At 54.0% G+C, this 22,741-nt stretch overlaps 1 protein-coding gene and 1 long non-coding RNA gene across 2 annotated transcripts; one reads left to right on the top strand and one right to left on the bottom strand.

Moving 5' to 3' along the window:
* Positions 1–7,734: 7,734 nt before the first annotated feature.
* Positions 7,735–13,958, top strand: RAB26 (RAB26, member RAS oncogene family; the record flags this gene model as incomplete). The annotated part of the gene is made up of 9 exons (XM_082644717.1): positions 7,735–7,929; positions 8,982–9,092; positions 11,534–11,575; positions 11,668–11,734; positions 11,919–11,971; positions 12,367–12,432; positions 12,533–12,589; positions 12,680–12,756; positions 12,858–13,958. 9 exons carry the CDS (start codon positions 7,735–7,737, stop codon positions 12,958–12,960), a joined length of 771 nt encoding a protein of 256 aa, XP_082500843.1. The 3' UTR covers positions 12,961–13,958.
* A 7,544-nt stretch (positions 13,959–21,502) lies between these two features.
* Positions 21,503–22,556, bottom strand: LOC309816885. The gene is made up of 2 exons (XR_014296071.1): positions 22,333–22,556; positions 21,503–22,104 (listed from the first exon to the last, which is right to left on the bottom strand). It is a non-coding gene; the product is annotated as an uncharacterized lncRNA (long non-coding RNA).
* Between the last annotated feature and the right edge of the window lie 185 nt (positions 22,557–22,741).

Raw genomic sequence — 22,741 nt, 5'->3', positions numbered from 1 at the left:
GCTTTGAGACTTTTGTTCTATTTTCGAGAGGGAAATGTTGAAGTTATAGAAAAATTGCCTGTAGGAGAATAAATACAGTGATATTCTTTTTTTAAATATCTTTATTGGAATATAATTGACTTACAATGGTGTGTTAGTTTCTGCAGTGGTATTCTTTTTTTTTTTTGCGGTACACAGGCCTCTCGCTGTTGTGGCCTCTCCCGTTGCGGAGCACAGGCTCCGGACGCGCAGGCTCAGCGGCCACGGCTCACGGGCCCAGCCGCTCCGCGGCATGTGGGATCTTCCCGGACCGGGGCACGAACCCGCGTCCCCTGCATCGGCAGGCAGACGCTCAACCACCGCGCCACCAGGGAAGCCCTGCAGTGGTATTCTTAAAAAAAAAAAGAGAAAAAAAACTGACTCAAAAAGAAATAAAAAACCCAAATAGACTAACAATAAAGGAAGAAATTGAAAATATATCAGAGCCTTGCCAGGAAAAGACACTTAGTCCAGATCTTTTAATTAATTAGTTAATTGATTTTTATTTATTATTTTTTAATTTATTTTTGGCTGCGTTGGGTCTTCATTGCTGGGCGCAGGCTTTCTCTAGTTGCAGCAAGCGGGGTTTATTCTTCATTGCGGTGCGTGGGCTTCTCATTGCAGTGGCTTCTCTTGTTGCAGAGCATGGGCTCTAGGCACGCTTAGTGACTTAGTGTGGCTTCAGTAGTTGTGGCACTCGGGCTCAGTAGTTGGGGCTCGCAGGCTCTAGAGCACAGGCTCAGTAGTTGTGGTGCATGGGCTTAGTTGCTCTGCGGCATGTGGGATCTTCCCAAACCAGGAATCGAAACCGTGTCACCTGCATTGGCAGGTGGATTCTTAGTATTTGGGGTTTTTTTTTTTTTTGGCTGCATTGGGTCTTCATTGCTGTGCACAGGCTTTCTCTAGTTGCGGGGAGCGGGGGCTACTCTTCGTTGCGGTGTGCGGGCTTCTCATTGAGGTGGCTTCTCTTGTTGCAGAGGCACGGGTTCTAGGGGCGCAGGCTCAGTACTTGTAGCTTGCGGGCTCTAGAGCGCAGGCTCAGTAGCTATGGCACACAGTCTTAGTTGCTCCACGGCATGTGTGATCTTCCCGGACCAGGGCTGGAACTTGTGTCCCCTGCACTGGCAGGCAGATTCTTAACCACTGGACCACCAGAAAAGCCCTAGTCCAGATCTTTTAATGGAAAAATCCTATCAAATGTGGAAAGATCAGATAGTTATGATTTTATTTATACTCTTAGAGAACAAGGATAATATCTCAATGTACTTTATGCATATTTATGCATAAATATGCAATGTGTTTAGTAACATAATTTGGATACCTAAAGAAACTTGGACAAAGATAGAAAAAGAAATCCGTAGTCCCGTGACTTTTAGGTCTGTTCAGCCACAGAACCCTTGTTTTAAAGTCCCAAAATAGAAAACTTGAATGGCCCTGTTCCAGCTGAATAATGGACCCCAAAGATATACAGGTCCTAATCCCCAGAACCTGTGAATGTTACCTTCCATGGCAAAAGGGGACTTGCAGATGTGATTAAATTAATGATCTTGAGATGGGGGATGATCCTGGACTATCCAGGTGGGCCATAAATGTAGTCCCCAATGTCCTTATAAGGAGATTTAGGAATTCCCTGGCAGTTCAGTGGTTAGGACTCTGCACTTTCACTGCCGAGGGCCTGGTTCAATCCCTGGTCGTGGAACTAAGATCCCACAAGCTGTGCAGCGTGGCTAAAAAATAAATAAATAAGGAGATTTGATGGCAGAAGAAGAGAAGGCCAGGTGGCTATGGAAATGGAAATTGCAGTGATGTGGCCACGAGCCAAGGAAAGCTGGAGGACACCAGAAGCTGAAGAGGCAAGGATTCTCCCCTGGAGCCCCCGGAAGGAATCAGCCTTGCTGACACCTTGACTTTAGTCCCATTAGACTCATCTCACACTTCTGGCCTCTGAGTGTAGGATGATAAATTTGAGTTGTCTTGTGCCACTGTGTTTGTGCCACAGCAGCAGTAGGAAACTCACCCAGAAGCCATTACCAAACCTAATAGTGGTTACTCCTGAAGGACAAGATCTGGTGGGGGAATGAGGACTTTTATTCTTGACTTTCCCTTTTGTGTTGTTGACATGCCTGCAAAACTCATATATTATTTTTATAATTAAGAGAAAAGAAAAGACAATGCAAGTGAAGCACTTGGCCCACTCCAGGGGCACTCCAAGTGCGCAGACTTCAGTGGTTGTCATGGTTACACCAGGGTTCATTTTATTCCTTTACACCGACACCGATGCCTCTCCTGCCATGAAGCCATGTGTGGTACTCAGGAGCCACGAGGCAGCTGGCGGTGTTCTGTGCTGCTGAAGTCCAGAGGTCTCACCCACATGGGGCCTCAGTGCAGAGTATGGATCAGATTGAGGCCTCCCCCCACACCCACCACTCTGCAGCGGGCACGTTTTATGTCCTGAGACCGCCAAGAGTATTCAGGTGTGAGTACCTGAGCAGATGTGGGAAGCAAGGACAGAGGGCGGACCTACAGGGAAACAGCCCTGTGCTCCAGCCCTCCCACCAACTGGTCCTTTTCCCCTCAGGCAGGGATGGACACCCACCCTTTACTACCTACAGGGCCTCAGTGTCACATGGGGGAGGGCGGGGCAGGTAGGTGTGTCCTCTTGGGAGCAGGACACTCAGTGTGGCCCCTGTGCACCCGGGCCTCTGGGGTGGTGGGGGGAGGGCTCCTCTGACACGAGCCGCTTCCTCAGGTAACTCTGGTGGAAGTCACATTCCATGCTGCTGCAGTTCCTCTCTAATATCTCCATGGCAACGTTCACATGGATTTCTTAGAACATAAGGTGTTTGAGCTGGAAGGGACCTCAGAGATCAGTTCCTCCCGCCCCCTCATTTCACAGAGAGGGGAGCAGGCCCAGACTGTGTATGCTACAAGCCCGGGGTTAGCCAGCAAGCCAGGGACCCAGCCCGGGCCTCTGCCTTCTGGCACCACTCCCAGCCAGGGTCCCTTGCCCTCAGATCGCAGACAGCTGAATTCCTTAGGACTGTCTTCTTGGGAGGTGCTCTGAGGGCACAAGTTTTGGGGGCTCTGCCCCTCCCCCTTTGCTAAAGGACACTGAAGCCCAGCCTCGCTCTGCCCTGCTCAGTCCTGGAGCTCTCATTCCCGTGCTTGGTGAGGGCAGGAGTGGGCATGATGGGCACTGTACTCAGGAAGCTCACAGGCTGGCGTGGAGGCAGTGCAGTCCCCCAAGAACCACCAGACAGCAAACGTGGTTCCGTGTCTGCGGAGCAAGAGTTGGGGTGGGAGAAGCCCGGGAAGTTTGCCCAGAGGAGGAGGCTCCAAGCAGAGCCTGGGACGAAGGTCGAGGAGGACTCTCATTCCTGTCTAAGGCTGCCTGGCTTGAGGGCCACGCCCTGTGGGTGAGTGGGAATGTGAGCGTGAAGCTGGAGGGCTTGGAAAATCGGGTTCCAGATAGAGACTGCCCCAGACCATAGGTTCCAGAGGGTTCTTGTGTCTGGGGACTCATGGCACACGTCACTCTAGGACAAGGGGGTCAGACACATGGAAGGGCAAGTCAGAGGGCAGAGTGTAGGAGCTGAAGGCCCTGGACATGAGGGGACCAGGAATCTGGGCCAGCAGAGGGTGCTGGGGTGAGGGTCCAGAAGTGAAGCCTGGGGTTGTTCCATCCCTTTGCTGGGACATGGAACCATGTAGCCCCTCCCCTGCCCAGCAGAGCCAGCCCTATACCAGAAGGGTTGAGAGCTTGTAGGTCTGTATCCCCCTCCCCAGGGACACAGACCTCACTCCTCACCTCTACCTCAGCCCCAGGGCTCACTTCAACTCCAAACCCTGCTTCAGGGACCTTGCCTGGCCTGTGGGGGGTCTTCTCTCTAGATTAGAAGATCCCGAGAATCTGGGCATCCCCAGATCCTGCCAAAGCTACCTTCCTGAACTTTCCCACCAAACTGGTCCCTTTTCTCCCCCTTGCTGGGTACCTGTTCTCCTTCTCTATGCCATGTGACAGACATTTCCAAATGCTCAGAGTCTGCAGTGTGTCTGGGATGCAGTGCTCAGTGGGGACAGCTCACCTTGGCTCTGCATGGAACCTGTCAGGGTGTCTTCTTCACTCGCATGGATGGCAAGTGGGGTCCTCTCCACCTGGGCTTCTCCGTGAGGCCACCTTGGCTTTCTCACAGTATGGCAGCTGGGTTCCAAGAATAAGTGTTCCAGGAGACAGGAAGGGAGAGCTGCCAATCTGGAAGGTCTGGGTCCAGAAACAGGCACAGGGTCACTTCCATTGGTCAAAGCAATCACAGTTCCTGCCAGGGTAGGAGACGTAGACCCTCCCCCTCACTGGGAAGAGTAGCAAAGAATTTGCCATCTTTAAGCCATCTTAGCACCCTCTGTCTCTGCCCCAGGGGCTCTGACTCTTTCTTGCCTCCCCTCTGGGCCTGCAGATTCTGTCTCTCCTGGAGGTCCCCTCCATCCCCATTACTTTCCCATGGGCTACTGCAGTCCCCTCAAACTCATCTCCCTGTCCACAGGCTGCACCATCCATCCCCTCCTGGCCACTCCCTGTATTACTATAGCAGTGCCCTCTCTCCATTGCTCTCCTCAGAAAACATGCACGGCTCCCTACTTCTCACTGAACAATTTCCAAGCTCCTAGGCAGAACATTCAAATTCACCTTACAATCTAGCCCCCTCCTATGTTACCTATTGAATTAGCACCCATTTCTTCCAAGCCACTGGACCACACTTTGGCCTCTTCTGCTCAAACTGCCCACCTACTGGCTCTCTGAGCCTGAACATATTCACTCTCTCCACCTGGCAAGTTTCTCTATCTCCACCGCTGTTGGACTCCTGCTCAATCTTCAAAGGCCAGTGCAAATACCCCTCCTCCACAAAGCCTTGCTCTCACTACTCATCACGCTAGTCTCACTCTCATTGTATGTTGAGGCATGTTCTCCCTTAAATCCTTATTGGCAATGATGTGTCCTCTTGAAGTGGGGCCCACATTTCTAACTCATACTTCTTTCACCAATTTAATAACTGTTTGTTGCGGCCTGGAGCCAGCTGCCAGGGATATGACAGTGAGCAAGACAAGCTGTCTCCTGTGCCCAGAGAGCTTACATTCCAGAGAGTGAGACAGATGGCAAATAGAGGAACCAAGAGACATAATGATCAAAGATTAGGAGGACTGTAGGAAGGCAAGAAAGGCAAGAAGGGGTGCTGCGAGGCAGGGACCAAGAATTCCCTCTTTTCAAGAGAAACAAGAGGGCTTCCCTGGTGGCGCAGTGCTTGAGAGTCCGCCTGCCGATGCAGGGGACACGGGTTCGTGCCCCGGTCCAGGAAGATCCCACATGCCGTGGAGCAGCTGGGCCCGTGAGACATGGCCACTGAGCCTGCGCGTCCGGAGCCTGTGCTCCGCAACGGGAGAGGCCACAACAGTGAGAGGCCCGCGTACCGCAAAAAAAAAAAAAAAGAGAAACAAAAGACCTGGATTTTTATATACTCTCCTAATTTTAAAGGTTGCAAGGTCAAGTCTTTCTCCTCTGCTCTCAGCTTCCCTCCCCTCCTAGCTTCCCACTCTCTCTGGAATGCCTGCCTCCTTCTCTCTTCCTGGTTACCCTATCAGCAGCCCCCCCCAACTCAGGACGCCCCACCCCTAGGGCACCCAAACTCCTCTGTGGTTCCCATGCCCTGGCCATGCTCTGGCAGCAGCTGGCAGGAGGATATAGGGAGCCCACTGCCTAGGATGCTAGGGCCAGTGGGCATCCCCTACCTGAGACCCTGGGCCAACCTCCCTGACGTTGGCCTCCTGGGAGTGAGACACCTGGAGTCCCCAGGGCCCCAGCAGTGGGAACCCAACACCCCCACCACAGGCCTCACTAACCGCATCTGGCCTGGAAGAAGTGAGGAGCCAGAGGAGCGAGACAGAAAAGGACGCTAGGGGGCCCTCAGAGGGCTTCCTCAGGTTGGTCCCCAGCTCGACAGAGCTCTGAGGGATAGGTCTCTGTCTCCAGGGAACCTCTGGGCAAACCCTGCCGGGGACAGTTTATGCTCTCTGGAGCCAGAGTTCCCACGTAGATATCCTGGCTCTGCCACTTCCTGCCTAGTGACCTTGGACAGCTCCCTTCCCCTCTCTGGGCCTCAGTTTCCCATCTGAACACTGGGGATCAGAGCAGCACCCACCTCACAGGATAGTTCTAAAGATGACATGCACCTGGCACACGATGGCGCTCGGTGAAGGGCAGCTTTCCAAAGCCTCTCCCATGCAGGGCCTTGCCAGGTCCTTTCGAGGAATTGCTTTGTTGGGCGGCATCCTTCCATCTGTGTTTTCCCAGACCTCTGAGCCCTAGAGACAGCTTCTGCCCATTATAATTATTTGGACTCTGGGCACTGCCAGCTGAGAGGGCTCAGGCCTCTGAAGGGCCCAGGCTCCCAGTGACAGCTGTCATATCTCAGGACGGAGGACAGAGCAGGAGGGTTGCCCTTCGTCTGCACCTGCTGCCCCCAAGTCCTGGGAGAGGGGCATCTCTGCTCACCACTCCCAGGATTCCATGGCCACCTCAGCCTCACTCTCAAAACCCAGAGCATCTTGGGCGGGTGGGAGTCCTGGGACAGAGCCCCAGGAAGTCCAGGAGGGGAGCAGGTGCCAGGTCCTGGAGAGGAGTCTGCCAGGGACCAGCATAGGGCTTGGATTATCAGCACTTGAAAGCACTGGAAAGCCAAGGAGACAGCCACAGCCTGGCAGAGGGCCTCCCACCTCCTTCACCTCCCAGATCCCTGAGGGCAGAACCCCAGGGGAGGGGACTCTCAGAGGTCCTGCTGCTGGCTGTGACAGTGACTTCCCTTTCCCCAAGGATCCCCAAGGATCCTGAAGCTTCAGCCCAGCAGGCAGAAGCTGCGGGGTAGAGCGCCCTGCCGGCTCAGCCCTGCCGCTCAGCCGGGCCGCTATGTCCTGTCTCTGATAACCAGCTGTCAGCAGAGCCCCAAGCGGCGGGGCGCACCCGGGTTTGTTTGCCAAGCCCGAGTGTTGGAGCTTCCTGGACCCTCCTGCCCTGGAAGGGAGGGGGTCGGTGCCGCAGCAGGCCAGGTGGCATCTCCGGCGGCGAAGGGACAGAATCGCAGGGTGCCCATCCACGCAGGTCCACTGCCTCAGTGGCCCCATCTCACGGCACTCTCCTCGTCCCAGGCCCGGAGGCAGTCCAGTGGGGGTCACTGAGCAAGGGGCAGAGCCGGGCGGGGTGGTGCACAGCCAGCAGAGGAACGACAGGACGCTGGGTACTCCCTCACTCACCCACCGCCCCCCACCCGCACCCAGACCCGATGCAGATATGGAAAGGAGTCGCTGGCTCTAGGGCAGGGAGGTAGCTGCCCCCAAGGGACAGAGGCGCTCGGACCCCAAGCACCCAGGGTAGGGCCCGGACCTCCTGACCCCGCCCCCGGGGAGGCCATCTCATTTGCATGGCCCCGCCCGAGAGCGGCCATTGGTAGCGGCGGCGGGAGGCCGGGCCTGAGTGGTTGCGGGGCTGTGGGGCGGCGGGGGCGGCGGGGCGGGGCGGCGCGGAGCAGGGCGCCGGGGAGGTAGCTGCAGCCGCCGCGGGACGGTTTCGGCTTAGGGTCTGGGTCTGGCTCCGAGGGCGCGGGGAGCAGGGTGTCCCGGGGCGCGGCGGCTGCAGCGGGAGCATACTGAGCGCCAGCCAGCCCGCCTGCCATGTCCAGGAAAAAGACCCCCAAGAGCAAGGGGGGTAGCGCGCCCGCTACCTCCGCACTGCCCGCCACCCACGGGTCCCGGCCCGTGCGCCCCGGGACTGCGCGCCCTGGCCCCGAGGCACCTCCCAACGGGCCCCCGCAGTCCGGCCGGTCTTCGCTTGGCGGCGGCGGCGACTTCTACGACGTCGCCTTCAAGGTGAGCCGGGCACCCCCAGCCCCATGCCAGTGCAGCAGGTGGCGTCCGGCCGGAGCCGAGTGGGGAGGGGGTCCGGGGAAAGGGTGCAGGGCCCTGCAGACCTTCGGCGAGGAGCTGGCTCGAGCGGCACCCCGCAGCTGCAGTTGGCATGGCTGGCGCGGTGCATCACACACACACACACACACACACAGCTGTCAAACCCGGGTTTGGGATACCCAATATATGGCAGGGCCTGCCCCCTCCCCACCCCCCACCTAGCTGGCCGGACAAGGGGTCCTGCGGAAGTCAGAGCCTGGCAGGTGTCCTCTCCCTGTTCCCTTATGCTCCTGCCCCCACCCACGCTCATCATTTCCCATATGCTGCCTTCTCTCACCCCCAGGGTCTTTTGGTCTCTTCTCTTTAGGAGGCGAGACTAAGAAGAGGTTTGCCAGTTTGGTAGGGAATGCTGAGGCCTCCTTCAGGCCAAGGCAGAAGCTTGTGAATTGTGGGGGCGGGGGTGGCAGGCCCATCTTTGGGTTTTGGAGCCTTTGGCAACAGGCTGGGGGAGGGGAGGAGGAGAGGGAGGCCTGACTGCCCCTCCTTGTCCACAGACGTGTCTGAGCCTCTCCTCATGTCAAGATCTGACCCTCACTTGGCAAATTCCTCTAGAGCCTTGCTGGGATTGGAAGAAGCCCCCTGGCACAGAGGCCCCCCCACCCAGACCTCCCAGTGGCCAACCCTCAGGTTCTGCTCCCCACTAAGCCCCAAATGCTCCCCTTCCAGACCAAGCATGGTGTCCAGGTAGCACCCTGGATGGAGGCAGCTACTCCCACTTCCCACTGATGGAGACAGGCCAATGTTCAGGAGAGGGGACAGAACCTTCTAGAGGTGGAAGCTGGAAGTCCAGGCTCTGTGTCTCCCCCAGGCCCTGCTGAACCTGCAGACTTAGGATACCTCTCTCCACTCCTGACCCTCACCCGCAGCCCATCTGACCAGGCCTGCTCAGGGTAGACCAGACACCCCTCCGGGTGGGCCAGCACCCAGGTCCCCTCTGCTCTTTCTTTGTGCCCCAGGTCATGCTGGTGGGAGACTCGGGCGTGGGGAAGACCTGCTTACTCGTGCGCTTTAAGGATGGGGCTTTCCTGGCAGGGACCTTCATCTCCACTGTGGGCATCGACTTCAGGGTAAGAGTGGAGGCTGATGTCCTGAGCACTGACTGGGCCCAGCCCATGCCCTGGGCCCCCAACACCAGCTAATAGCTGCTTGAAACACCCCTGGGCAGCTGGTTCTCCATTATCCCTGTGGCACCGACAGGCTCATGAGGTGGAGCTCCTGGCTGGACCACCTGGCTCCCACGGTCAAGGTGGTTGAGGTGGGATGCCTTAACCACCAAGCTGCCTGCCTCCCGACATCTCAAGGTCCTGGAGAGAGGTGGTGGCTGTATACAATTGAAGCAGAGATGGTACCCCTGTGCCTGGGGCTGGCACGGCCCTGGGGGCTGTATCTTGTGCACTGGGGGCAGTGGATGCTAGTGTCCCCATGGGAACTCAAGACCCATGTCCACTCAGGAGGCCAGCATCACTGCCCCACTGTACAGAGGGGCCCTGAAGTGCCAGGTGGCCTGCCCAGGCCATACCAGAGAGATGGCTGTGGCATTGAAGCACACACCTGGTCTCAGAGCCAGGGAGAAGTCCCTGCCCTTGGGTGAGGAGGCTTATGGGAAATGCTCCCACCTGGCTGCTTTCCCTGGCGGAGCCCCCTCACCACCTCACACCCTGCTAGAGGGCTATGTCCTGGGGTCCTTCTGGGGGATGTCCCTCAACTTGGCTCCCCAAGAGCCCTCCAGCCCCCAAGCAGCCTGTGGGGTCACAGGGGAATGATGGGGGCCACAGCTTTAGGCCTGCAGGGCTCAGGCACCAGTCTAAATTCCACGTGCTGAGGTGATGTGTTCTCAGCAAATCCCAAATTTGCATTTTTCTCACCCTTTCATTAGATCCAGTCAGCAGAAGGCTGGCAGGGAGGCTCCTTCTGGGGACTGGGAATGGGGGGCTCCCTCCAGTCTGGGGAGCCATTCTCTACCCTGTCTGTGGGGGCAGAGCCCCTCAAGTCCTCTGGGATGAAGTAAGGGTTGAGGTGACAGAAGGGGGAGGTTTAGGCCCAGTCCTCTGCCTGTTCTGGACTCACCTCCCCACTTCTCACCTCCCCTCTTGGCTCTGGGGCAGGTGGTGAGGCTGTGTGGTTCACACCCTTGTTCAGGGTGCCAGGGAAGGCGGGATGTCCTCCCCACCCTCCCTGCAGCAGGGCAGATGGCTGCACCCAGTTCCCTGGAGACCCAGAAGCACCCTGACAGCAGGCGCTGGGTGAAGAGGGAGGTGGTGCTGTTTCTGCTGCCTGGGGCCTCAGCTGGTGGTTAGCAGCTCCTGTCCCCACCCCAGCAGATAGGAACCGGGGTTGAGCCACTCCCTGCTCTAGCCCTGAACTGAGAGGGCCTGGCTAGGGAGCATCATCAGCCAGCAAGCAAGCACATAATGAGCACCCACTGTGTACCAGGCCAAGTTCTCGGCTCTGTGCTTACTGCATGGGGCCCTATCCTCAGGCAGCTGCCATCGGAGCGGGAAGAGAGGCTTTCAAATTACAACAAACACTTTAGCTCGTACCAGGCCAGACTCAGTGTTTCTCAGTGTTTTTCATACAGTAGCTCATAAAGTAATCGGGGCAGCCATGTGATGAGCACTCTGGCTACCCCCATTTGTGGATGGGGAAACTGAGGCACAGTGTTAGTAATGGGCCTGGGGTCACAGCCCACAGTCACCCCCAGGGTGACTTCAGATAAGTCGTGCTCTAAGCAACTGGAGCAGTGTGTGCAGAGCTGTGAGAAGTGCTGGTGGCCTGGGAGAGGGGGCTGGAGCAGGGCCTTGAGACCTAGGAGCAGAGTGCAGGGGCAGGCGTGCAGTGTGAAGCTGAACCGGCAAGTAGGCTCAGAGAAGCCACCAGCGCTGGGCACCAGGGGTAGGAGGGCAGCTGGGGTAAAGGAGAGAGAGGGGAGGGGCTGGGTGCAGAGCAACAGGACTCAGTGACTGGGGTGGGTGGCGACTGGGGGCCCTGCAGGGCAGGGGAGCCGGTGGGGCTGTGTGTCAGGCCTCCAGGAGGGGCAGAGGAAGAACCACCTGGCCCAGAATGGACACAGCTGGCCATGGAGGGTGGCAACCTTCCAGCCCATCAGGACAGCCAGCTGAGCGGGGGCGGCCTGGGCACCCTCTGTGCACGGGTCACCAGGAGGGGCTCAGCAGCAGGAGGTGTAGGAGGTATGGGGGAGAGCTGGGTGGACACCAGGACTTGGATTCAAGGGGAAGCTTTATCTGTAGGCAGAGGGCAGTGAGGTAGTCGGACAAGAACCAGGTGGGCCGTGGAGGCAGAGCCAGCTGAGGCCCAGGATAATGAATTAGGGACGCACCAGGGGCCCCTCAGTCCCAGGCTCAGTCCTGGCCTGGCACTGCCTGCCTCCCCCACCCTATCCACCCCCTTCCGCCCCACCCCCTGCCGGAGGGTGGCACCGGTCTAGCAGCTGCCTAGGATGGTGCACTCGGCCCTGGGCCCTCCTTGGAGCTGGCTGGTTGTGTTTCAGAACAAAGTTCTGGATGTGGATGGCATGAAGGTGAAGCTGCAGGTGAGAGGTGACTGGGGGAGGGGGAATTGAGAGCAGGGGGCACCTGGGAAGGACTGGGCAGCCCTGACAGTTGCACTATGCCCTTGCTGCAGATCTGGGACACGGCTGGCCAGGAAAGGTTCCGCAGCGTCACCCATGCCTACTACCGAGACGCTCACGGTGAGCTCATGGGCACCGTACCCTAGCTCCAGGGAGTCGGGGCCACACTCCCTAGGCTTCTGCTTGGACAAGGGCAACCTGGGTGTGAGTGGGCACAAGTGTGAAGGGTGCGATGCGTGAGGGTGAGGGTGATGGGGAGCCGCTGTGGGCTCTGCAGGTGTCCTCACTGGCCCTCTGCCCCCAGCACTGCTGCTGCTCTATGACGTCACCAACAAGGCCTCCTTCGACAGCATCCAGGTCAGTGGCTTCCTTCCTGGTGGCGGAAACAGGCCGAGATGGGGCCTGACCCCATCCCCAGCCTCCCTCAGGCACAAATGGCATCAGGATCCCAGAGTTCTGAGGACCCTACTGACAGTGTGGAGAGGCAAAGACTGCCCCTCTGGGCTCCTGATGGCCCAAGTACAGTGGCTCAGGTTGACAGTGAGCTGAAGGGGGCCGGGGTGACCTTCTAGTCCACCAGCCCAACTCCTTAGATAAGGTACCTGTTGGATCGCCCCTGCACGGCACATGGGGAGCACTAGTCCAGGGGCCCTCCTGTTAGCCAGACACTGACAGGCACTCTGTGGGGTGTGTCCTGGAGGGGGGCAAGGGGTGCCAGGAGCTCCAGCCTGTCCTCAGCTCTCGCCCCACAGGCCTGGCTGACAGAGATCCAGGAGTACGCCCAGCATGACGTGGTACTCATGCTACTGGGGAACAAGGTGGGCACCCCAGCCTGTCTCATCTACCCTGCCTCTACAGAGGGTGCAGGGTGGTAGGGGAGTGAGCTGGGGCCAACTCTCACCAAGACTCCTGTGCCAGGTGGACTCTGCCCAGGAGCGTGTGGTGAAAAGGGAGGATGGGGAGAAGCTGGCCAAGGTGAGCTGCGGTTGGGTGGGCAGCCAGAGAGTGCCCCTGGGGCTGCAGGGCCTGAGCTGTCCCCACCAGGTTGCCAACGGCCGTTTGCAGGAGTACGGGCTGCCGTTTATGGAGACCAGCGCCAAGACGGGACTCAATGTGGACTTGGCTTTCATGGCCATAGCAAAGTAAGTCCTGGCAGTTATCAGGAAGACCCCCAGACCCAGTGTCTGAATCCCCTTGTTGGGGGTACAGGCCACCCTATTCCATGGTCATCCCTGCCTCACAGGGAGTTGAAGCAGCGCTGCATGAAAGCTCCCAGTGAGCCTCGCTTTCAGCTGCACGACTATATCAAGAGGGAGGGCCGGGGGGCCTCCTGCTGCAAACCCTGAACCTGGCTGGGGACGGCCACCGGGGTGTTCTCCTGGAAGACTGGATAGAGTCTACACACCCCTGACTTCACCACCCAGCAGCCAGTCCCAGGGTGTCTGTTTTTAGGAATCCCAGGCTGAGCCTTGCCCTTTCCTCATCTGGGCAGCCATCCAGAGCCTCAGTCCCAACAAACAGGCTTCAGGAAGCCAAAGGGTCCGCAGCCCTCCTTCACCTGCTGCTGCCTGAGGGCCGTGCCCCCAAGGCCTTCACAGAAGAGCAACCAACTTCTACACAGGAGGGCTACCCAACAATGTACAGACTGCCAGGCGCCTGGTCCTCCGGACCACGGTGCTCTGCCGCCCCCTCCTGGGCATGCCCAGCTTCCAGGCTGGGCTGCGGTGCCCACGCCACGTGTACAGTGCCTAAACACCTAGAAAGCCATGTCTACAGCTGCACATGTTGCCCAGGCAGGATTCCTGCCCACACCTGGGGCAGAGGGCTTCACCGCGAATCACATCAAGGATCAGAGCTGCCTGCTACCAGCCCATCCACCAGGAGGCCCTGGTTCAAACATCAACAGGGTCTTTCATGTTACCCTGGAGGATGCCAAGGCTGTGGCTTTGTAATGCAGTGAATAGCATGTGGGAAGCCACAGAAATGTCAGGCAAACCAGGACTGCCAGCCCTCACCTGCTGACCAGGGTACCATCTCAGCAGGCTGATACAGGGCCTGGGCTTGGCAAGGTCAAGCCAGGGGGGTGGGCAGGGCACTCCACCTTGTACTAAAACCTTGAAGTCAGTGTTTTGATTGAGAGCTTTTGTTTCCAGTCCTAGTGAATAAAGTTGTGTTTTCTGGAGTGCTTGCCTTGTCCATTGAAAGCAATGCTCAGGGACTGTTAGTGAGGAATTACAGGAATTAAGAGTTCACCACCCACCCCAAGGCAAAGGCACACAAGAAACCTATCCTTACAGGTAAAAACAGAGAAGGCAGTCCAAATAGGTGGAAAGTCACTGGCGTGAACTTCCATTTTCATGCTCTGCCCCTAACTGAGACTGCCCAGGGATGACCCAGTCGTCCCATGGAGTCCTCTGGGGGTGCAAACAGGCATGAAAATAGACACGTGTGCTCCAATCAACTCACCACCTTTGCTTTATTGCTGAGCACTTCAGAGACTTACAGATGTCTTCTTTGAGGAAAGAATCCAACTGAGACCAAGAATCCAGAAGAGACCAAGACTGTGAAACAGATGTGTTGGGCTGGAAAATCCCCTTGACCACAAGAATGAGGAACTGTAGTCGCTTTGTCTTCCACCCAGTCAGGACCTGAAGCTCCTGCTAGTACCTTATCTTGAAGTGTCAGCAGGAGAATGGTTGCAGCTGCTCAGCCACCTTTCTCTTACCTCAAATCTCCCAAGTGACGTGGACCCCAAGAACTCTTTATTGGGAGGATGTGAGGCAGAGGTCTTCTGTAGCTTCTGCAGGCTGGCACTGGGCTCGTGGACCCTACCTAACTGGGGCCACGGAACTCTTGCCCTGTCTTGTCCAGGGGCCCCAGGGTGACTTCTGCTGTTATTCCAGTAGGATCTATGTCAGGGAATGGCTGGAATCCCTGCATCACCATCATCTTGATGTGGAATTGTTGCAACCTGGAAGCAAACTTAACAAGCAGATTAAAAAGGCAGGGGCCAAAGTTCAGTAAAAGGGTTATGGCAACTAGAGGCCCAAGCAGGGGCTAAGAACTAGGTCACACTTGGTAACATCTCCTTAACTGCAGTCTAGGTCAGCGCTTGGGTTACCCTGTCTGAAGGAGTGAAGTCATTTGGCGTGGTCACATTTTCTTGACGTTCTCTTCTACTAGCCCAGTGTTATTGATGTAGGTGCAACATGTCTTACTGATAACTGCACATACTCCTCCTTGTTTGGCTAGGAGGAAGTCCAAGGCCAGTCTATTAGCCATCACTTTACTAGCCAAGGAACTTAGAGACAATGAGAGTCTGGTGAGTGCATTCCCTGTGGATTCACTCAGGACAGGGCATCTGAAAGATTGTGGAGCACCACTTCATGATAAACAAAGCCTCCCAAGGGGCCACCAAACCAACGGCAGCTCCATTTCCTGCTGAAAGGAGGACAATTGCCCTTTTGCCCCAGGGGTGGGTGATATTATAGATGGCAATCCCTGGGTTTGTTTGGTTACTAGTGTTACACTGTCCTGTAAACAGAGCACTGTCTATACAAGGAAAGGCCACAGCTAATCCCAGGAAAGGGAAAGAGGAATTGGGTTTTTTTTTTAAGAGGACAGTCAGTTTGCACCTGGACCACAAAGGAATAGATGTCTGGGAGGGGCACATGCCTGACGTACTGTTGTGGAATTAAACTACTTCAGCAGAGTCTGCCCAAGGTGGGGGTTCCGGTACAGTTGGAGGAGAGGATCCCACCACTGAATAAGGGTGTATGAGTCTTTTCGAAGGCTTTGGGAGAGGCAAAAAACATGTACCTCATGCAAGGAAGATGTGTGTTAGACGCTTGGCGCCAGGCCTGTCCAGGAGACACATCCCACCGGCCAACTGATCTTGGAGGAACCAATGGGTGGCATTGCCTGTTTGATCTTCGCAATTAAAATTATGGGTAATGGTGGTGATGTCAACTGCTGGTGCATTGCAGAATTTAGTTCTAGGCTTCTGGCATGGGCAGCAAGATGAGTTACCTTTATGACAGGGAGTACAAAACAAATATGCTTTGATGGGGGTAGCTTTGTGTGCTGGATGCACTAACAAGAGGGGTCAGGTCCAGGCATGGAAGCTGTGCCAAGGGCTGGATGTGGACTCTGAGGGGAGCAGGGGTCGCAGGACCTTCAGCCAGAGTAAGTTCAAGGTCATCATTACTGGGTATGTAGCTTAGTTCTTTTAAGCTTATAGGTGTCGCTTTGAGGATTGGGACGGTAGACCCAGCACTGAGACAGATTCTCTCCCTGAGCAATAATTCTTTTTAAAAAAAAATATTTATGTATTTGGTTGAACCGGGTCTTAGTTGTGGCAGGCGGGCTCCTTAGTTGCAGCTTGCCAGCTCCTTAGTTGTGGCATGCACGTGGGATCTAATTCCCTGACCAGGGATCGAACCCAGGCCCCCTGCATTGGGAGTGTGGAGTCTTATCCACTACGCCACTAGAGAAGTCCTGCAATAATTCTTGAGAGATTTACTATTGCGTTGGATCCTCACTCCCCTGACATGAATCCCCAAAGGAGGAAGAGAAAAGTTAGGGTGACTAATAACTTCATAATGACATCAATCAGAATTCTAATTTAGGAAGCAACCGGAATGCAAGTAGTGTTAAAAGAAATCCTGCAGTAAACAAGAGCCCAGTAACAAATACGGGCTCCCAGCCTCCTGTCACTTATCTTGCTTTTGTTACCCGGAGAGCCCCAAAGAAATTACTGTCAGAGTGAGAGTTTACTTATCAATGCGGTTGTCGCTGGCTTGGGGATCACCTTCTTGAAGAGATATTTGAGGTCTTGGGCAGGTTCACGGGAATAGCTGGGATGTGGGTCTTCAGGTTCCTGTAACCGATCAGTGGAAGCAGGTTTAATTCTGGGTAGATGGACGCAACTAGTGAGTCCAGTAAGTTAAACCGCTGTAGGGGTGCTTAGCAAAACTTGATCAAGACTCTTGCTTTGGGAGTACCTGGTCACCACGGGACTCATTTTTCCAGGTCCCAGTACCCAGGGTTTACAATGGAGTAACTGGGGCTGTTATCTGGGAGAGAGGTGAACTGTTTCCATATTCTTGAATAGCCCCCTTCGGACCTGGCCCAGGTTAATGTATTTAAGGTGTGCCTAGGTTTCTAAGCTGGTTACCATGTCCAGGGTGAGGAATAGCCTACCATATGTCATTTCAAAGGGGCTCAACCTAGTTGTTTTAGGGGCTGCCCCTAAAGAGTTGCTGGCAGCAGGTGGTACCCCTGCTATTATCAGGTTCTGCTATTTCCTGACAAGAGCTTACCCAAGGTTTTCTTTAAGGTATGATTGGTCTGTTCCACCTTTCCTGAGGACTGAGGTCTGCAGGACAAATAAAGGTAGTATCTATTTCCTAGCGTCTTTTGGGTAACCTTTGCTATGAATTGAGGGTCCACTGTCAATCTGGAGGTGTCAGGGCAACCCAAACCTAGGGATAATTGCCTTCAGAAGCGCTCTAGCCACTTCAGTTGCCTTTTCTGTGCTAGTGGGAAAGGCCTCCACCCATCCAGTAAAAGTACCCACAAAGACTAATATTTGAAGCCCTGGAAAGAAGCCACCTGAGTGAAATCCATTTGCCAGTCCTCTCCTGGCTAAGGCCCATGTTGCTGGACTGGGCTCACAAAAGGCAGGGGAGGGGCTTGAGATGGCCTCCTTATTATGGGTGGCACAGAGGGCACAGGCTCAAGTAACCATTTGATCTGGGAGTCATTTTCTCCTTAAAAGCCAGAAAAGCACTGTAGACATAGTATCCTTCCCCAGATGGAGAAAAATCATGTAGCCCTTGAATTTTCCATTGGTCAGAAAAAGCGATTGATGCGCCACCAGACTTCTTCTGTTCCCTTAGTTCACCCTTTTTCTTGCGCCCAGGTTTCCTCAGGAGTACCTGGGCATGTTAGAAGGGGTAAGGGATGGAATTAATGTCATTTGTTGTATCAAGACCGCTTTCTCTGCTTCTCCATCTGCCCTGTTGTTCCCTTTGATAATTTGGGAGATTCCCTTTTGGTGTCCATGGCAGTGAATGACTGTTACTTGATTTGTTTGGTTTTTGAACTGCCTCTGTGAGATCTCAGCCCCATACTTTACAGGGGAATTTTTTGCATTCAAGTCCTGTTTCCATATGGCTCCACTGGCATGTAGAGGTAGGCATACACAGAGCCTGTGTATATAATTTTTCCTTCCCCTAGGGTTAAGGCTTGGGTTAGAGTTCGGCCTTCTGGGCTGCCATGTTGGGCAGCACAAAGTTCTCACCTCTATGATGCTCTGCCCTCCTGAGCCCGTCCTTAATGAACTGCCGTCAGTAAACCATTCTTCCTCAGGATTGTCAGTCTTGATCTGTCATATGAGGCCTACAGGGACAAACCTGGTCAAGGTAGGAATGTATTACCTTTGGGACTTCAGCAGGCATCAGTGTAGTTGGGTTTGAGGGTGTGGCAATTTTTAAATTTTATTGATGTAGAGTTGATTTACAATGTTGTTAGTTTCTGGTGTACAGCAAAGTGATTGTTATATGTATATATTTTTCCATCTTTTCCATTATGGTTTATTACAAGATACCGAATAGTTTCTTGTGCTATATAGTACGACCCTGTTGTCTATCCTATATGTTAGTTTGCATCTACCCCAAACTCCTAGTCCTTCCCTCCCCCAGGCCACAAGTCTTTTCTCTGTCTTGAGCCTATTTTTGTTTCACAGATGTTCCTTTGTGCTGTAGTTTGGATTCCACAAATAAATGATATATGGTATGTCTAACTTACTTCGCTTAGTATTTCTAGGTCCATCCATGTTGCTGCAAATGGCATTATTTCGTTCTTTTTAATGGCTGAGTAGTATTCCATTGTATATATCTACATCTTTATCCACTACTCTACTGGACCTTTAGGTTTCCGGGTCCTGGTTGTTGCAAATAGTGCTGCAGTGAACACTAGGGTGCATGTATCTTTTCAAATGTCTGGGTATATGCCCAGGAGTGGGATTGCAGGATCCTATGGCAACTGTAGTTTTAGGAACCTCCATACTGTTTTCCATAGTGGCTGCACCAATTTACATTCCCACCAACAGTGTAAGAGGGTTCCGTTTTTCTCAGTGTTGGGAGTTTTGAGGGTTACCTCTTGGGAGTCAAGAAGTAAACTCTGGTACTTAGTACGGTGGCCTCTGATCTCTAGAGTCCTTTGTACTTGATGTTGAGGGGCAGGGGTCTGGACTTCAGTGGCTGTCCAAGGTAAGCTTGTTAGCTTCTTCCACTGATAAAGTGGTGGCAGCTGCTGGCCGAAAGCAGCCAGGCCAACCTTGGGGCACGTCATCTAGTTGTGTGGAAAAATAGCCTATTGGCTGAGGAACTTCTAGTTTCTTTTAGGACCCCCAGAGCTTTTAGGGGGTTAGGACTTCTTACAAAATGAATGGCTTTTTAAAACTGAGGAGACCCAGAGCAGGAGCTTTAATGACGACCTGTTTGATACTATTAAAAGCCCTTTCCTGTGTTCCTCAGCCCAATGTTATGGTTCTGTATCTGGGCTTTTAATAGCTTCATATAGGAGCTTAGACATTAGCCCAAATCCTGGGATCCAGAGTCAGCAAAACCCTGCCTTTTTACCTTTGTAAAAAGGTACAAAGAAACGTCTTTGGGGCACTTAGGCCTAACACTTTTCTATCTTGCGACAGCTGTCTACTTCCAGGGTTTATAACGTGTCCCATGTACTTAACTTGTTGCATTGAGATTTGTGCCTTTTTCTGGGAGACCCTGTAATCCTGGACCTCAAGGAAATTAAGAACTTCAATGATGTTCTCACTTGAGCCTCCACGGTGGGGCTACATGTTAATATACCATCTGCATACTGTAGCATAGCCCCTTTTAGGCCTATTTCCCTTGGTTCCCTTCCTAAGGCCTGGGCAAACACTGTGAGCTGCGCCCAAACCCGTGGTAGGTAGTGCTGTCCAGGTGTATTGCTGCATTTGGCCCGAGTGGGGGTTAGTCCACTCGAAGGCAAACAAATATTGTGAGGGATGAACTGGGATGTAAAAGAAGGCATCCGTATAAAGTCGAGCACAGTAAACCATTTACCATTTTCAAGGATTTGGGCTAGTATCTTATAAGGATTGGCCACAAGGGGGAGTATAGGAACCACTGCCTCTTTTACTGTTGAGGTCTTGCACCACCCTATATCCCCCCATGAGGCTTAACTGACAGAATAGGAGTATTGCATTGAGACTGACAGGGAACCAAGAGGCCATATTTTAAGAATTTATGTATGAGGGGTTGTAACCCCCTTTTTGCCTCTAACCTAATGGGGTACTGTCTCTGGTTAGGGTAAGCAGCTTCTGGCTTAAGGCTAGTTTCTGCAGGTTGGGCATTTATAGCCCTCCCAGGGACTCCCCTTTGTCCAGTTTGCTGCAGGGTTCACTGCTTGTAGAATATCGCTGGGAACAAGCCCTTGCTCTTGTGTTGATCTGCCTTAGCCAGGGTTAAGATAAGGGGCTGCTCTGCTCGGGGCCTCCTAACAGTAATATCACCTTGAGGGAGCCCAAAAGCTCTCTCCCTAGTAGTGGGGTAGGACACTCAACTAAAAAGGCATGTTCAAAATGGTAAGTGAGAGCCCCAGTGAAGTGAAGGGTACAAGGCTTTCCATTAACACCAGTCACTGCAGCTTTTAGAGGAAAGAGGCCCAGCGTGAAAAATCAGGTCAGAGTAAGTGGCTCCTGTATCAATTTAAAAAATGGATCTTACCTGCCACCAGGGGCTCCTCAAGGGAGATAAGACATCTTGTGGGGTCGGGGCGGGGGGAGCTGCCAGAATCCCTGGGTCGCTTCAGTCATCCAGCATGGCCATCTCAGGAGCAGGAGCCCCCATTCCCCTTAGGGACCAAGGGCAGTCCCATCTCCAATGACTGGTCTGTTTGCAGACTAGGCAAGGCCCGGGAGCTTCTTCTGGTACTCATGGGCCCAATGGCCAGGTGACTTGCATTTGAAGCATTCCCCCTTGGTCTCGCCTCTGGACTGATGGTTCAACCTTCCTGCCCCCTTTGGGTTGCCCTGAGGTTGCAAGGCATGGCTGACAGCAACAGCTATCAGTTTAGCTTGAGCTTCGGCCTGCCTTTTTCCATGTTGAGTTCTATCCTCTTCCTCAGTTTGATATCCATTAAATATTCCAAAGGCCAGCTCTAGGAGTTTGTGGGCCTAACTGTAACTTTTGCAGTTTTTGCCTAACATCAGGGGCAGCAAGGACTGAACCTTGGGAGCAGAGAGATCTGTTAGCAAATTTTCTAAAAAGCCTCCACAAGCTGTCCCTGAAAGAGAACAGGGATTTCTTCTTCCTCTTGGGTCACTTCCTTGACCTTTTCATAGTTGACTGGCTTCCAAATGCACTTTCTCATTCCTTCTAATAGGCACTGGACCTTGTGTTTCCTGGCCTTTCCTCCCCAGGCAATTATAATCCCAAATGGGTTTATATGATTTGGGACTGCATCCCGAACAACATAAATGTTGGGCTGGTCCCTGGCAAACTGGTCAGCGTACACCTGTGCTGCTGCCCATATCCTCTGCTTCTCCTCATGGGTACAGGAGGTAGGTAAGACCATTTGGACGTCCTTCCAAGTTAAATCAAAGGCCAGGGTTAGGGCCTGAAATCCCCCGTGAAGCTACTAGGGTCTTCAGAAAATTGGCCCAGTCTTTGTTTGCAATGGACTAAATCGATTAAGAAGGGCGCATGTACTCTTGATTGTACCTTTGCCATTTGCCACTTCCCTAAGTGGGCATATTCTCCCTGATCCTGGGTGATAGGAAGTTCCACTATGGCTTACTCCAGCAGGACCAGCATTTTCAACCTGGGGTATCGTTGGGTACAGAAGAGCATAGGGAAGAAGGGTTTGGGATTGGCCAAGGGAATCCGGAGAAGTACAGGTACTTGTAGCGTAGAAAAGGCTCTGTTTCCCCCTTAAGAGTTGGGATGTAGTTAAGAGAAGATTGTCTATCTAGAATAACGGGAGGGTTCTCTGATTCCCCAGGTCTCTGATTACAGGAGCTGCACAGAGTGGGATTACTGGAGTTGGGCGCAATGGAAGGTAGGCACGAGGGCAAAGGAGTGTCGGTAGATGGAGACAGACTAGGCAACAGAAGATTCCAAAGTCATTCACCCTGCTTTCTTGGTAACAAAAATAAAACCTGAAGAGTCCTGTGAATTCTACCCGACATAGCACTGGATTTGGCAATGTCGCGGGAGCAGTTTAGGAATAAGGTTCAAGAAATCCTTTCCCCAAATAGCGCAAAATCCCAGCTTCCCGCCAAAAGAAAAGAGGCAGAGAGAGGGAGAAGCCAGCGGTCTCCAGGCGCAGCTGGGCAAGGCCCGTGATCTACCTTGAATCCAGGGATCCGAGTCGGGACACCAAGGCCCCTAGACTGATGCTGATTTACCTCAAGGTCTCCAGCCGGATCACCGACAGTCCTGAAAGTCAGAAACCGCCCAAATGCAGACAGATGCCCAATCCTGCCATTTCCGGCAAGACCTGTTTTCACCCCCCAGGCCCTTCCATCAAGGAGGCGCACCCTAAAGCCTCAGTCTTGCAAAATAATCAGACTGCGCGTGCAGTTTTCATACGAGGTGTCAGAAATTAAAGCAATTCATCACAGGCTCGGAACTGAATTTGGGAAACCAGGCCCAACCCAGCCTTACCTATACAGAGAAGCAGATCTGGAGATTCCGACTTCCCGACGGAACTGGGGGGAGGGTGAAGCAGAAACGTGTAGAACGCTGAGGACCAAGATGGGTCTCAGGCGGAGGCTGGACCCGGGGGCTAGGTTGGCTGGCAGGTTTGGGCCCCTTCCCCAACCCCGCTCTGGGCCCGGTTCCTCCCTCGACCGTGGCGTACGGAACAAGAAACAACAACCCCTTCGACCTCGTACTTGATCCGGAAAGAGCGTAGGAGTCTACGGCTCAAGCTTTTATAGAAACTGCCCCACCCCTGCGATTGGGCAATCTCAGCGGAAGTATCTCCCCTCTTCACCGCTGATACGCTCCTTTCTCTACTCTCCAAGTCTCCACCAATCGAGCCTTGACATTTCTTTTGGGGGCGGTCTCCCGG

This window comes from Mesoplodon mirus (genome assembly GCF_964341445.2).
Source record: "Mesoplodon mirus genome assembly, chromosome: 15".
In the NCBI taxonomy this organism is placed as follows: Eukaryota; Metazoa; Chordata; class Mammalia; order Artiodactyla; family Ziphiidae; genus Mesoplodon; species Mesoplodon mirus.
This window is presented reverse-complemented; position numbering and strand designations above follow the sequence as displayed.